The sequence below is a fragment of the Nilaparvata lugens genome, chromosome 1 (assembly GCF_014356525.2).
Source record: "Nilaparvata lugens isolate BPH chromosome 1, ASM1435652v1, whole genome shotgun sequence".
Classification (NCBI taxonomy): Eukaryota; Metazoa; Arthropoda; class Insecta; order Hemiptera; family Delphacidae; genus Nilaparvata; species Nilaparvata lugens.
Window position 1 is genome coordinate 72686146 of NC_052504.1, and position 17857 is coordinate 72704002.

Consider the following 17857-nt stretch of genomic DNA (forward strand, 5'->3'; position numbering starts at 1 on the left):
CCTGAGACCTGGGCGCAAGTCTCAAGGTAAAAGTGCCTCAGGCAGGATGTGTACAGTTGTGAAGGAGAACAAAAACAATTCCAGAAAGATGACCAACATGTCCTGTGGATGTGAATAATTATATTTTCAGCCTTGAAGAGTTACAGGAAGAAGAATAAACGTGAATCATATTCGAAATCGAATATGATGGATTCAAGACCGTATTATTCTAGAGATTCAATTCTAGAGATTCCAGCAGTTACCACATGAAGATAGAAACTTTTGTCGAGTGAATACGGCAAAAGATAATAAATAGTTGACTGGCCAAACTTACTCAGAAGAATACACCCAACATGTTTTTGGCACGACTCCTGACATCCTTACCTGTAAAATAAATAAAATAAAATGAATCAATCAATAAGTTGACGAACTTTAAACGGTTGGTTTTTATTAAATAATAATGCGACATGATTATAGCGCCACAAACTTCGTTGATCTGATTATTGAAAAAAAATACAACTATTGGAGCAGTTCTCTCCATTCTCTTCCAATAATCCTTACAAAAAAGATGCTATTCCAATCATCCTGATAATCCAATGAACTTCAAAGTGATGAAAAGCAGAGCATCGGACTCAAAATACGGACTGAAATCCAATTTATAATAGGATTTGGCATTTCGAGAACTTATAAAAAGTCGTGAACACAGTTGTTGCATGTGCTAATCTAGTCCCTTTTGGTTAATTGGACTATTTCGAGACTGATCCGAGTGAAATGTCTGCCAGTAGGCTAGTTTTTTCCAAGAGTGCAGAATTGGGTGGGTTACCTTGAAAATACAGGTTTCACAGTTGCCGGCTTCTCAAGCTAAAGCCAAAGCTGAACTTCATTCAATGGTCTCGACTCTCGACCTCTATAAAAGGGAGTTCACATCTGCTAAAAATACAAATCCCAGACGAATAAATATTCAATCAAACCTTCATCATATAACAGCACTGGGTCAATTAAACAAATTTGGCATGAAATGTCAACCTAAAAAGTGATAGGCTAAAAGTGTATCTGATTTGCAATCACTGATCCAATATGTAGACTTGTGGAGAATATGCATATGTGAAAGAACTCAACTGAACTGCTAAATTATTTGAATCTTAGTAAACAATATTAAAGTTCTTGATTGATATAGGGATTACTTCATTGGTATCTACAGTAAAAGAATTGATTCATTCAATGCCAGAGCCTATTCTAGATGACAAAGTAAGAACTTGAGTCCACTCAGCATCACAACCCTTAAGTGAGTTCTCTTATTTACTTATTGAACTAAAAATGATTAGTACAATTGGATTTATCATATTAAAATCTTAAATCTTCTTCAGGATATGTTACTGAAACTAGCTCCAAATAATTCGAAATCGAAAAAACATCAATTCATTAACAAACTCTTCAATCTCTCCTATAATGCCAAATATACACTGTATCCTGATATAGCCTACTATCTCATTTTGTTCGAAGATAAATATTTCGTTCAATTTCTGCAAGCTCGAATAATCTATGTACGAATTCCAAATTATATTATATTATAAACTGATTGTATATTCATAGAATGTCATGGTTTTCAGGCAGAGAGAACTAGAGTTCGAGCTTCATCTTATTTACCGTGGAGAAATAATTTGTTGTAATACAAATTAACGAACTTTAAAATACATTCACCGGAAACCCACATTTTATCGGTAAACTGCTTATTATACCATATTTTAAAGAAGATTATGATAACAATAACAACTTATTAAAAAGAGTCCGACAAGAGCAGAAAGCAGCATTTTTTCGGGTGCAGAATATTATAACATCCAGCTCTTTCCTAATGGTAACAATGGAGGAAAGAAGGCCTGGGTCTGATAGGGATTGATTTACATACTTCAATTGATAAGTAAGTTTGATTGTGGTAATCTTATCCAACATGTATGTGATCAACATATCCAAAGTTCATGCTATTAACGAGTTAACAATTATTTTAGTTTCTTAGTTCAGAGGATGAACCTGAAAACTGAGAAGTAACAAGTCGTTTCACAATACATCAATCAGCTATCCTTGTTGCGAGGTGGAAAATCACAATATCGAGAATTGTTTACGATTGCGACGGGTGTTCCATTCTTCTGAAGGTTTGGCTCGATAGAACCAATTTGCATCTAAAAAAATACAATTCGGGTGCAGAGCGCATTGGGCCGTTTCGAGCGAAGGACGTTTTCACTGGCAATGCCTGCCTTGGCCAACATCCTGTCTAAAAGAACAACGCCAACTGATATCGCAGCTCAAACCATTTTCAAATCGAAACTGAGAAGGATGCAAGTTTTCATGGAAAGGAAGCGGGTCCGCCTTGTCCATTCAGCCCAGTCGCACTTTCCCAACTCACATTTTCATCGCTGCACCATCAAGACTTCCTCCAGAGAAGCCATACTATACTACAATGTAACCATCAACGTTCACATGTTATATAGCTTTGTTACTGTAGATTACTATGTTATGTAGCTTTTGTATGATTGTAAGTTACTGAGAAAATATACAGCATTTGTAATCTTGAACTGCAATATAATTAATTATCTATAGATTCATTCATAAACAATTTCATTACTCATTAATAGACCAGCCACGATGTAAATGTGAATGAGTATTGATCAGAACTTTAATCATCATATAATCATTAATCCATCATATTACACTGCTCAATGCTTTTTGCATAATATATTCGTATTTGTATATACTGTCAATTGACCCTCCACGTCTCAAAACTAACTGAAATCTGAAAAAAGCTACAAAATCGAAAAACAAACGATAGCTGTTGAATCGACAATTATTGAAAAAATATCTGCTAAAATGATCATTATCAAGAGCGGCGCGCTTACACAAATCGGACACGCAACCGGCGCTCTCTGTCTAGCCAAGAATTCACTTTCTAATGGCGTAGCAGTTCACATTCATAAAGACAGCAGTGGGCACAATGCATAAGCAAGCCGGAGCTAAAACGAATACAGTACTTTACAGTAATATCACTCAAAAAGAGTTTAAAACTTTTCCAACTAACCTATAAGCAGTTCTAATAATACGGTTCAATAGCTCTTGGAATTCTTTTATGGATTTATCCCTGGCCTCAATTGGGAATTTTTCGAGGGGACGGACTAATTCCTTAATTCCGAGTTCAGACACCTACTTCTATACAATGGCTTGGATATAAGCTACTATATATATAAACAGTATTATATTAAGTTTGCATTATTTCTCGAATCTTAATCATAAGTTCATTGACTGATGAAGGCCACAGATCAATCTTAATCTGCACGACTCTTGTAACTGATTCGATTTCTTGTTTGATAACGTTCAATACTTTTGGAAGCGTTTAGTTGAACAACTAAAATAACTGATATGATAGATTCAGAACAAGGGATTAGTCTAAGAATGTTACTGTTGCCGATTGTAGAATAATATAAAAAAATTTAAACGTATCATCAATATTGAGTTGGATGTCATTTAAATATAAAAGTTGATATTGAAGATGTTTTATAACTATATATCGGGGCACCGAGCTTCGCTCGTTATTTATTTATTGACTTTTGATAAACGAACACAATTCTTTAAGATGATTGAGGAAGGACTAACAGGCACAGCCCAAAACTGTTTCCTCCCCGAATTTTGATTTATACACTATAAATAGTCCAGAAAGTGGGTTATGTTCCATACACTTGAATTTAGGTTCAATTTTCTGTTCAAACATTTGAAAACCAAAAAATTATAATTTAGATTATTTACAAACCAAATTGAATAACAAAATAAATAACACTTAAAACTGTCAAATAATGATCAACTTTGAAAATTTTGATATACTATAGTTTAGGAAGATTATCAGGACGTCATGTCAACAAATCAGATTATGTTGATCAAGTCGATTAAATTGTCTAGCTAGATAAAATTTCTCGCTGATTGATTATGATTACACAGCTGGAAATAATAATTCTGTCTCTCTCCCACACAGGCACACGCATCTTCTGTTATCGAGAGACGACGAAATTATCATATGTTTTCCAAGGATGAATTATCCTTTTGATGTCGTTCAGCAAGTTTTCCGAAGGAGGAGACCTAGTGCAATCTAATTTTTATATTATAAACCTACTATGTTCCAAGTTTCGTGAAAATCGTTAGAGCCGTTTTCGAGATCCGTTGAACATAAATAACCAGATATAAATATACAGAAATTGCTCGCTTAATATAATAGGATTCGTAGGGTTATTCGGAAACTACCCTGAACTCTTAACCTCATAATGATCAATATTATACTAAAAAAGCACAAATCTCTGAAGAATGTAGTCATTATGTATTTTTCTAAAGCATTCAATATAAGAGTTTACCTCTCTGAAAATAGTAATAAGGTCTGAGAGAGCCCCAATAATATATTAGCCAAATAATATTATGCTCCCAGAATCATTTCAATATTGAATAGTTTTAATGAATTTGATTACAAATTCTAAGAAAGCTCTTTTGATTGAAATTCTATTATTTGGTATTTTATCCTATCAAGTCAATGAGTTATGTAAGTTATGAATAAAATATATAGTTTATGTAGAAAACATCATAACTAATCAAGTGGCACGTGTGTAAATTTTGGCAAAGTGTCAATTTATCAATTTTCATTCATAAAATTCAATATAAATTTGGTTCATTGTTTTACAAGAACGGTTAATTCAAAGAATACACTGTAACTGCTGATCCAATTCTCAATTAAATATTACATTACAGCAGTTCTAGTTGCATTGTAGCAGCAGTCGAGTTCAAAGAGTATAGGATGTAATTTTATCTTTGGGTCTGGTTATGGATATGGTCCGGAATAGGCCTACTTCAAGTCCACCTTTGCAGTACGCTGTCAAGTTATATGAATTGTTCGATATTTAATTTCTCTAATAAGTATTTCCTGAATGATATTATACATGAATCCAAAATTATTTCTAATACAGACTTGTAGTCTGACCACTATTTCATTTAATTGCAATTGATGAATAATATATAATAGAATCATAAAGAATAGTATTGTTGAAGAATAATAATTGAAAAATAAACTCTCAAGTTATTTTAAAGAGAAAGTTGGAAGAAATTCGAAGCATAACAACCAACAGCTTCAATAGCTATAGAGTATAAATTTCATAAAAACACTTCATTCGCATAGGCTACTTTTCAAATTAATAAAACAATAAAAAATCTTGAAGCACCCTTTATTTTTTAAAAAACTTTAAAATAGTTCAACAACCAGTTTCGGTGATCACACCATCGTCAGGTAATAACGATGATTATTTCTTTAACCAGAAATAATTTAATCATATGAAAATAAGCATAAATGTTCATAATATACTATTAATTAACAAAACTATTAGTAAACATTTATTGAAAATTTATTTTATTTTATAGCCTGACGATGGTGTGATCACCGAAACTAGTTGTAGAACCATTTTAAAGTTTTTTTTTTTTTAATAAAGGGTGCTTCAAGATTTTTATATTTTTTTATTAGTATAAATTTGTATGGCCTTTTGTTGGTGGGGAGTCCCTTGCGGGATGGTTCCATCTCACCTGAATATATAATTTCAGCCGTCAGTGGGCCTGTTTCACACGACTGTCATACTTCAGCTGGGACCATAAATTAATAGCTGTACCATCACCCTTAATATATCTCCCTTGTTGAAAATTGAAAACTTTACTGCCAACAAATTGAATACAGCCACCAGGAATTTTAGAGAATAAAGTATCAAATAATAATGTGATGACTGAATGGAACAGATAGCATGATAATAGAGGTGATAAATGTACACGCTCTAGTTTTCAATTGCACAAACTGCACTTATTAAAGAATTATCGCACACACATAGCCTATGCTATTCACACGCATGAAAGGAGTTATGAAAACGAACGAGTTATGGTGACCGAAAGAAAAACCAAGTGAGTTTGGTAATTCCGAGCGGTATACTATAGTAATATATTGCTATACTAGTAAAAGAGCCAACAGAGGTAACAGTTACTCTGAAGCTTGCTATAGGTTAGGTCGCTTTGCACTCATAGTTTGAAATGTTAATAGCCTTTCTACTGTGCGTAAGATGGAATAGCGCATAATAGAGTCGTATAATAAAAATGTGATATTCAATCAATTTCGATCCTGAATCAAGTGTCAATTTGATTCCTAACACAAGTTTCAAAAACTAAGTGCTAACTTCAGAATGGAATCCTCGTCTTGAAAAATAAGATTGTACCTTATTTTTTGATAAAAAAAAGATAAGATACATTCCATTAATGAGATCCTAGAATCTTAATTTCTGAGGTACAGAACAATGAGGTACATTTTACAGGTACATGGGAAGGACTAATATAATAGGTCCAATATTTGTTTAAACAATAGCAGCCTCATTCTCGTATGCAAACAATTTTTATAATACTCATACAAGTTTAGTCGAACTTGAAGAGAGTATGAGATGAAAGTGAAGCGATAGATGGAGAGAGTGTCTCTCTGAACTTCTCAACTTCGGAACATCTCTGGTTAAACCAAAATTGTTTCCAATTATTATAAATCAATAAAATTATTATTATTATTACATTCCTTAATCACAACATCAAATGTGATTTATCAAACATCAAATAACAATATTCCTTCATTCAAAAAATGTTTTTACAGTAAATAAATGTATGACTATAAAATACGTATATATGCACATAATATGATTTTTTCCTTTTAAATTGTAGGTTCGAAAGCATTGGAATTATTCAATTGCATAAGATAGATCTGAGGATGAAATTTTGAATTGTTTAAATGGACATTTTCAAGAAGAATATTTTACTTCTCCACAAACAATACCAGTAATATCTTCACTGATTTCCTTGGAAAGAAACGTTTCCAAAACCTACTGAGCATGCGCAGATTGTACCGTTTGCACGGCACACGCTACGTGACGCAGTTTTGTGAGGCACAAGCTGACAAATCACGTACAAGTACGAATCATGTCACGTCACCTCGTACAAGTGCAAATCACGTAATCACGCGCCAAGTCCCGTAATAACCGAACTCAGATTAGTGGACAGATTTTCGTCGTGTCACCGCTGACAACTAACTGCACTTTTCATTCACTATTTTTTCTCATTGCTAGCAAAATTAATTCACAGTAATGTTCAGGCGTTTGCACTGAAGGCAGATATGAAGGTAGATGTGAATGGATGAAAATATGGACAGAACTAATGAAAAATTGTACAGCTGTATTGTACTGAAAAACTAGGTGTGGACAACGTTGTTTGGAAAGGAACAAGTGTGTTGCTGAGAAAATGTTAATAAACTTATTCCTGGAAAATGGGAGATGAACAAATTGGAAGTTGATTTAATCCGGTAGTTGTGTTATATTATTATCTGTATGATGTTTATAAAGGATAGGTATAATTTTTAAATTCGACTAATAAAAAGTTTCAACAAGTTTTACTAATTGTATTGTTTCACAAGATATGAGATTTCAAGGGCTAAGACACATGAGGAGTTTTTTAATCCGACTCGGCAGAGCAGGAAGCTCTCCGATTGGCTGATTGAGTTGACGTTCGGGAATCAGCTGATAATCAGTCAATCAGAGAGCTTCCTGACCTGCAGGCTCCACCAAAAAACTATCATGTGGCTTGATCCCTTGGTGAGAACGTTTTTCCATCGGAAAGCTATCAGAAAATCAAGGTACTGTTTCAGCTGTTACATCATGTCGGCAAATATGGATAAATGAAGAAGAAATACAGTATAAAACTATGTTAAATTGAAAGAAGTGTACAATAATTTAAAAGCTATTGTTTGAAAAGATAGCATAGATCCCAGATAACTAACATAATGGAAATAATTTATAATGACGACAGGTCATTGACCGAGCGAAGTGAGGTCTAAGATTCAAGTCGACGGTTTGGCATTTCTCTTAATGTTCAAATGTTTGAATATTTAAATGTTTAAATAAATGTTTAAATGATTAAATGTTTAAATGTTTAAATGTTTATATGTTTATATGTTGCGCATTTACGGCGAAACACGGTAATAGATTTTCATGAAATTTGACAGGTATGTTTCTTTTTTAATTGCGCGTCGACGTATGTACAAGGTTTTTGGAAATTTTGCATTTCAAGGATAATATGAAAGGAAAAAGGAGCCTCATTCATACGCCAATATAAGAGTAAAAATCAGACTATAGAATTATTCATCATAAATCAGCTGACAAGTGATTACAAAGATGTGTGGATAAGCCCACGGTATTTAGATGAAAACGGTAGTGGTCATGAAATGTGTGCGCAGTGGCCAGCCAGCTAGATTGCGTCATCGCCACCAACCGAGGCTTTTAACACCAGCTATTGGCAATTTATGAAACTTATTCGTAAAAACAGATGATTAGATATAAAATGACGTCAGCTACACCGGAAATTTAGCACAAACATGCGCGTGACACCTACCGTCTGCTTCTATATACCGTGGATAAGCCAGTCTATTGCTGTATTTCCATAAGGTATACAATTTCAATCAGTTACTTGTGGATGAGAATACTGCGTGAGGTCTACTGTTCACAGAACTACTAGTATTAGTTATTTGAGTGTTGAAGTGTGATAAGTCATATTCGATTTTAATTAATCAATTTATTGAGGAAATCACCGGTCTGTTCCATTTTAGGAATGGATTCAAGCGTTCTATTTAGAATAGGCTAAAGGCAAATGTATTAATTGATCGATTTTCTATAGTCTGTGTAATTCAGTAAACAATGATTAGTAAGGATTATTATAAGGATAAAGATAAACATTATCATAAAGAATACAATGGGCTTTCTAAAAGAAACCGAAAAAAGCATAATTATTATTGATAATAATAATAATATTATTTTCATATATTATTATTATTGATAAATATTAATATTAATAATAATATTATTATTCATATATTATTGATAAATAGTAACGATGAAGTAGTGATGAGAATCTAAAAAGTTGAAATTACTTAGATTGATAGATACAGTAGCCTATACAGTAATAATGAATAGCAGGGAAATTAGTGTGCCGATTGATGTGAGAGCGCGTTGTGAAAGCAGTCCGAAAGTGAATGTGACACCTGTTGCGATCTAGTGGCGAAACTTGGAACTACGACGCGCTTCTTAGTTCAGCAGTTTTAAAAGCAGTCCATCGCAAATAGCAGAATTCTTTCTTATTGAGTGAGTTCAAGGAGACACACACAGACAGGTACTCTTATCATGTATAAATTATATATTACTAGTGACCCCCTGGGTTGGAGAACTCGCTCAAGAACTGTTGTAATTTTTGAAACCCGCAACTTTTAATTATACATAGTTGATGAAAATCATGCAAACAGTTAAATATTTCTATTACAAGAATAATTTGACAGTAGGTTTCATTGGGGATCCTATTTGAAATGAAAAATTACTCTTCAAAAATCACTCTGTCGCTTTGACATCTTTGACCTTCAATGAATCCAAATTATTTTTTTGAAATGAGAAGGTGGTCATGTGATACATGACTTCGATACAGAGTTTCAAGAGAAAAAATGGCGAAAACCGCACATTGATATCTCAACCTATATCAGTTTGTTGATGTAAAATTTGTAAATAATTATTTTGTATATGAACCAGCTGAATTCATGAGTCAGCGCATGAAGACTGTCTGTGAAAATAAGTTGATAAATTATTTTCAAATAGCCTCAGCTGATGTTATGAATAAAGGAATGGAAAAACTGTAGTAATTGCATGCAATGAATTCTTCAGCTGACCAAATCACAACAAATTTTGCTCTCATGCACTTTAAATGTTATTTTTATATCCTGAAAAAGGACGAAGGAGTGAGTCAATTTGTTGTCCAACGAACTCGACCTGTAAAAAGGTTCGACGAATACGTGTTCAAAATTTGAAGCTGATTGATAAATTCTTCCCAAAGTTATTGTATAACATACAAACAGACGGACAACGACTTTGGCCTTCAGTAAGTCAAAAGTTAGAACTCGCTAACGCTCGTTAAATAATAATACAGATACAAGCGAAGTTGTCTGTGATAATAGTTTTAAAAAAATCATTGTCTAAAAAAATAGATAGGTTGAATCAGTGTTTCAAAGATGAATTCAATGTGTTCATAGTTTGTTGTTGATTGTCAATAGATGGTCCAGGAAATATGCGATGTACGATGAATCACACAGATTTCCATATTCTTTCCATCTTTCATTTTAGAATGAATATAAGCTAAGCTTAATTCAAAAAAATTGTAGATTATTTTGTCATTCTTCAGTAATTAGTGATGCAATATGAACAACTCTCTTTCATTAGGTGAATAACATTTTCCAGTTTCTCAATGATAGGGGAGAGATAATTTTATTATTTGTATAGGTCTTCTAAGGAGCCATTATCTACAGCTGGTACCAATCAACCACACTTCAAATCTAAACTACTGTATTAACCAGTACACAATTTATCTGTTTATTATAGCTGGTAACTTTAGATGCTAAATCATATTATCGCAACATGATCTTGAATCATGTTCTTCGGTAGCCGCTCGGCTGACAATTTCGGAAACATAGGTCTGCAAAATGGATTAATAAATAATTATTATTAGCCCTCCTATTAAAATTTCTGAACAGAAACCATCCCCAATATTCACACAACATATTTCCAAAGTTTCATCACGTTCTGTCAAGTAGTTTTCAAGTCTATAGAGAACAAACTAACTAACAAACACACAAACAGACATTCATTTTTATATATTTAGATTATTCTTGAAAAAAATTGAAAAGCAAACCCAAGAGGAATGAACCAATTCGAATGAAGATGTAATAGCCTACAAGCAACACGAATAAATTAACAGCTATAACACTACATAAACAGCATAAGTCAAAACAGCATTGCTATACTCTAAAATCTGTTGTAACTTATCTTCATTTTCTCGAAAAATAATTGCAAACTATTGACTACCTACCTTCTAATTAAAAATAGATAATTCCAATAAAAAAAGCATTGATGATTGATGAATTAACGACATGAGGTCTGCAGTCGATATAGTGATGGGTTAACGTGGAACAGATTGGACGTGACCCTTTCAGCCTAACCTCAATAGAATGGTCATTGGTCAATCAAAAGCGATGGCCCATCGATATTCAAAAAGTTAGAAGAGCAAAAATAGCAAAAAATTGAAGGAAAATATGTTTTTTCAAAAATGTCACATCTTTTAGAACGGATATCTCGAAAAGTAAAAGAGATATAGAAAAAGTTGTGAAATCAGTATTGTAGAAAATTATGTAAGCTTTAATTTCTTATAGAATAGTCATGTCTGTAGAATGCATAATTTTCGAGTTATATGCGAGAAACCAAAAAATGGTACCTTTGAACCACCCCCACCCCCTTAGCACAGGGGGTAGGGGTGGGGACTTTTGATATGTTTACCTCCCCATTACCCCAAACAGAACTGCGAGATCAAAAATTGTCTTCCAAAATTCTCCCTCTATACCCTTTTTTGAGTATTCATTGCCTGGACTACAGTTTAAAGTTGGTAGTTGTAGTTCATGATCGCGACATGAAGAATTATTACAGAAAAGTAATCCCTCACTGTTACACAATACTGACACTGCACACTACAACTGTCACTGAACTATAATGTATGTATAATGTTATCTTCATTGATATGCTATGATATATTTGATGAATAAAAGAGTTCAAGATACGATTTTCATTCTTCAGAAATATGATGAAAATATTAGATGAATGTGAATTGTACTGACCTTCCATGACATAGACGATGCTACCGACATCGCCCTCCTTGATGATGAGACTGCCGGCTGCATACTCGACCGGGTACATGCAGTCAACGATCTCTCTGATCTGAGTCAGCTCCAGGTTCTTCATGAAGTCATTGTCCAGAATCGCCGCCTTTATTAAATCCCGCGATCTGTGGAAAACATAACATAATTGTTATCAAACATAATTGATTTTAAAAAGCGTAATCAAATAATGTACAAAGAATAAATTTAGAAGAAAAACGGTACTAAGAATGTTGAACCCATTTCACCATTTGTTGTTCAATGGTTTCATGACATAACCAGATAATCTGCACTGCTTCATCCTCAACTGGCTAAAATATTGTAATATTGATTTCATCAATAAGATGAGGCCACATTAAATTAATTAGAATATTTTTTGAAGCAGTACTATATTAGTACTGTAGTATGCTGATCCGGGGAGAAAAAAACAGAATTATATCTCACAAAATAAAGTATTACAGCAATTCCCTACCGGGGGGTGACAACCCACTGATAAGTCGTGGACGGAACTCAAGTCAGTTGCAGAGTGACTTTTGATTATGAAATAAAATTCCATGATTTCTCAGCATCATCTTTTCATCAATTTCATAGATGTGAACTCGGATTTGATTGTTCATTCTAAGATATTTTTTACTCAGACAACTTATGTATATCCTGGCATTTCTGTATTTTGTTTATGACAAAAGGCATCTTGATCAAGATGTAAAGATTGATCAAATGATAAAACATGGAGCTCAACTGTTAACATAACTCAAACTGTCAACAACTAACAAATTGACAGTGACAATGAATTGCCGATACAATGAAATTAGAATGAAAATACAATAATTGTCACTTATGGGACTGCTAAAGCCTATACCAATGTCGTCTATAGTACAGTGCAGCAGCCACACTGACAGCAATTGTTAATCGAGTGAAGAAGTCATGAGAAAAATGCCAGGAATTCGCCCGTTAACCCAAAATGGAAACTTGTCAACTTGCAATACAGAAGAAAGAAGAGAAAATAAAGCATCAGCTTACTTCTTCGGCATGTCACTTACTATACAGTACTTCGATTTGTTGTTTGGAATTCTTCACGTTCTTATTTCAGCTGGAGCTGTTCATCACTGTTGCATTCAATAATATACGATTTGTTTTAAAATTGAATCATCTCCATTACAATTGATCTATTATCATGATTTGGAGATGTTCTGTTGAGAGTGTGATTGTTTTAGAACAAGTATTGATCATGATATTTGAAGTGTTCACAGTAAATAAAATAGTAATTTAAAAATTTCATTTCTGAATCGTGTTATGAAAGGTAAAAGGCTTTTGAATAATTATATGAAATCAATAGATCCCTATTACGCTCGAATAGATCAATAGATGGGAGGCCTTGAGTTTCAGCGTTAAATGGCGAACGAGAAGCCAAAACATGATAAGGCTGAATCTTGGATGTGTAGAATTTTATACAGTATTTTGATGGTTTTTATAATTAATCTCACTATACTACTATTATTACTACTAATAAGATAAATTACCAATGTGAAATACCTCAGTGGTATCTATTCAGAATCATTCAAATATTGTAAATGATAAAGCTTTTCACTATATTCAACGAAGTTTTTATTTAGAAGTTCTATCTCCTATCAGTGTCTGGTGCCAACTTTTCCTATTTATTTAACAATTTATACTGTTCAAGTTTCTAATATATATATTATTCTCAACCATGATATGCTCTTCAGTTCCCTCATCAGCCACTTTACAAAACCCGCTACTTCTTTTCCTGATTTCTCCTTGATATCTAAATTTATTCATCGAGAGGCCAACCGATATGCAACTGCGCACTCCCAACTACTGCCTCTTATCCTGTGTCTGGTTGTCAATTCTATCATATCTATCCTCTAAATATTCCTAATCACTAGCTTCAATTCTACATCCCTGCCATCTGTTAACCGTATTACGCAATTCAAAATTCAGTGAACAGTTTGTGTGTGGCATAATCTTATTCAGTTCATTTTTTTCGTTGGCTACATGGATTGTCGCTTAAAATTCCGGGTGAAATTTGTTCACAATCACCAACATCACCTCCGGCAGAATCAAGTTTTTTCTACACAGCTGTTACGTTATGAATCATCCAGCCGTCAGCGACCTCAATTTTCGGATTTACTCTAAATTTATAAACAAACATTCAATTGGATGGTGGTCTTGATTAGGTATTAATTTTAGGGAGGGGGGAGAATTTTCCGGAATTGGAAGAAATATGGATATGCATTTCTTCCATTTGAGTGATCCTTGAATTGATTCGTTCACTGAGACAATTCGTTTATTTGCTGAATGATAGCTTATTTAAAAAAAATGTTTCAACATGTCTGTGGGGATTTATTTCAAGATTTGAATTTATTTTTAAAAACTAGAAAAATTAAAAAAGAATAAACTATTTATTTTAAAAAATTAGAACAAATAACCTCAAACTAACTCATTCTATCCATGATTATATTTCTGGATTTCAACATTTCATTTCTATGTTGTATGAAAGCCTTTCTCACAAGATGAAAACAATAGCAGCATAATTGAGGATTAGAAAGTGAGAATGAGTTCAATTGTTCGTACAACTGGCAATTGGCTGAAGAATCCGGTGAATAGCCAAACTCTATGCTCCATGTAATCTTATATAATCGTTCTATGGACGAGATTTTACCAGCAATAATGTCCATTTTCAGAACTCAAGATATAATCAGTGATATCATAATAATATCAGTAATGATATGAACAGTTATGATCAGTAGGATCGTAATATCAACTACCTGATCGTAATATCAAATATCTATTTTTTGTTCTTGGAAAATTCTAATTCAATTTAGTACGTTGTAAATTAATATATTATGCTATGATTGCATCACTTCCAAGTTCCAACTCATGATCTCATTTGTGCATATTGTTCCCCCTTCCCCAGATTGCAAATCATGCTTCTTTTCGAAACAATTTGTCTAGGGTCATGAGAGAGACTCAAAATAATTGAAATAGTGTTATTTAGTTGGATATATTTCACTCCTCTATAATTGGTAACAAACTAGCATCCTGATCACGTTTATCGCCAATTCATCCTGTTTCGCACGCAATAACATGACCAACTTTTTTGACTAGGGTATGAATCGGAATTCGGGAAAGGAAGTTTTGGACTGTGCCTGTTGGTCCTTCCCCATTCATTTTTAAACGCATTCGTGTGTCATTGAATGAATGAATAAATACATAACTTTTACATTAGAAATTGACTCTCAGGCGTGAAACTGGCAGAATGATTGATAGAAGAAAACATTGGTTGCATTGCCCTGGGAAGCATTTTGGAATGCACATAGCTCAAGTTAATATGTTTTGAACATTTTGAAAAAGTTTTCAACATTCGTTTCAATCAAACTCGCATCAATGTATTTTAGAAATGACTGAGACCATGTCGTTTAGTAATTAAAAATAACAAAAATGCAAATTGGAATAATAGAAACAATTGATTCACAATTTATTACAGTAACGAAAATTGAGATCTATCACACCTCAACCAGGTTAAAAATAACTTCAGTAATAAAAGATGCAGCGATCTGTCACTGTGCACCTTCTGCCAGTGTTGCATCCTAGCAGCAACACTTGTTGACACATGCACAGTGACAGATGCGCGTTGCTTGGATGCGATAGGATCGAAATGCACCAGCCAACCGCTTTGTTGCACCATAAGGACACAGCGACCACACACAGGCTCCTTTCACGAATCCTTCTTCACTCCATCATTCATCATCGGTTTCTTATCTTTTTCTATACTTTACTATTCTTGGACGGTTTGTTATCTCTTTCTTTACTCCACTATCCTTGGTCGGTCTGTTATCTCATTCTCTACTCCACTATTCTTAGTCGGTCTGTTATCTCTTTCTTTACTCTTTATTCATCATTCTTTGGGTTCCCTTGTGGCCTGTGGTCTTGTGGTCACCGGCTGCACTAACGAGCTCAACTTACACGAGTTAGGCCTACTGTTTTTCACAGTATGCTCGCCTTCAAGTCGCGATGCCCTACTAGCAGCAACAACAGAATACTGTCTTTGATAGTGCGATAGCCATCATTGTAAGTAAACAGTATTAAACGGTGCGGTTCAATCATTGTATCGCACTTCACTAAGTTCTTATAGTTTTTCAAGAATTGCCAATTTCGGTCTCTGGACTGACGTCGCTTATAACCGGAAATTGAAAAAGAAAAATTATGAGTTGGATATACATAAGTGAAGTAAAAGAAGGAGAACAAAAAGAAGAAGGAGAAGAAGAAAAAATAGGAAAAGTAGTTGAAATAAGAACGATCATCATCATCAACCCCCCATCATGAATAGTGGGGGGGGGGTTGTAAGCGTGAATCAGGAGAAAAGGAGGCAGAGCCTTTAGCAAGAAGCAAAAATAAGTATTGATTGATTGATTATATGCCTTTATTAGGGCAGAGTTAGACTCCTGGTTCTCTCTGCCACACATCCCTTGCATGAGTGAAGAATAGGTGAGGTGAGACAAGAAAGAATAAGGTAAAGCAAGAAAAGCAAGGAAAGTGGGGTGGCTTCACCAATAGCTGATGTTAGATTGAATAGAGGGAAAAGTAGCAGATAATGAAGAAAAGACAAAAGAAAGGTGGAAAATAATATAAGAAAGAAGAGGAGAAGAAGGAGGAAAGAAGTAGAAAAAATAAATAATGAATATTGCTTCATAGCAATAGATGAAGATAGGTGAAGCATAGATGAAATTGTAAAAATTACAATTAGCCTATTGTGAAAAAAAATTACATATTGATGAGATTTCTATCAAATTTCTCATAGTATTAATCATAAAAAATCAAGAAGTTAGTTTTTAAAATATTATTTTACTTTAGAAGGTGATAGTTACCAAACTTCATTATTTTTCATGAGACAAGAAGAAGAAGAAAAAGGAAAATAAAACTATCATAGAACACTGAGATCTGCACACGTAAGGGAAGAATTCCGCTTTTTTGTTTACTCAATTTACTTGCGAATATATCGAATATATATAAATGATTTATTTTCTCAATAGAATGAAATTTCACATATCGGCTCAAGATGATATTCTAAAATAATTCATTTGCAGAATAATTGTTTTGAACTTGGTGTAAAATCCAAAGCGACAGCATCTTTGCGAGGTGTATCGTGGAGTCGAGAAGTGGACAATGACTAAGCTACTGATGTGAAAAATGTGAGGTCGAATGAGGTGTTTTGTAATTGGAAAGATGGGCGTTGAGGACATTAACCTATTTAAGAAGGGCGTCAAATTGTCGTTGTCTATTGTAAACTGAGGAAAAGGGGCGGAGAACGGAAGGAAAAGGTGTGATAGATGACTTCACGTCACTTTTCAGCCTGACAACAAGCTTCAAGGCAGTTTTTGCTTGACACGCGAACTACACTATTTTTGCTAAATTCAAAACAGTGCTGGATAACATTAGTATTATTATTATTATTATTATTATTAGTCGTAGAGCTCCCGAAGTGGAAGACGCTGAGTAAAATCATGATCATCGATTTTTATTAGACTTGGCGGTTTTCTTGTTCGCCCACCAGCTTTTCATTCTCTGAGAAAATGCAGTTTTTCTTTCTTTCACTCCATCTTCTGCCAACTCTTGGTGCTTTTATCTCTGGAATAATTTCCCATTTGTTCACTTTTGTTTTGAAATTATTTCTATTTTTAATTTCATCATCAGTAATTCCTGCCAAAACTAGATCTTTCTTAACATTCCTAATCCATTCTCCTCCATAGGCAAGCGAAGCTACATATTTTACTATTTTTTTTGTGATTCTATGGTCAGGGAGCCTCATGATATGACCATAGAATTTTAGACGTCTTTTTCTCATGTCTGTTACACTATTTGAATGTTGCTCAACTGTGCTATTTTTCTGTAATCTATAACCATTCTCAGTTAATCTCGGACCTACAATTTTTCTAATTATTTTTCCTTTCTTCTTTTTTCAAATTTTCTAGATCAGCTTTCCTGTTGAGATTTAGGGTCTCACTGGCATATAGCATTGATGGCTTTATTACT

General features: G+C 33.7%; 1 protein-coding gene across 5 annotated transcripts in view; it reads right to left on the reverse strand.

The window, feature by feature from the left end:
* Nucleotides 1–17857, reverse strand: part of LOC111048384 (cGMP-dependent protein kinase, isozyme 2 forms cD4/T1/T3A/T3B) — a 205891-nt gene that overhangs the window by 73014 nt on the left and 115020 nt on the right. For all 5 annotated transcript variants that reach the window (XM_039442433.1, XM_039442430.1, XM_039442426.1 and 2 more), the window contains one exon: nucleotides 11768–11934. In XM_039442433.1, coding sequence (XP_039298367.1) covers nucleotides 11768–11934 — 167 coding nt within the window. The remainder of the gene's footprint in view (nucleotides 1–11767; nucleotides 11935–17857) is intronic.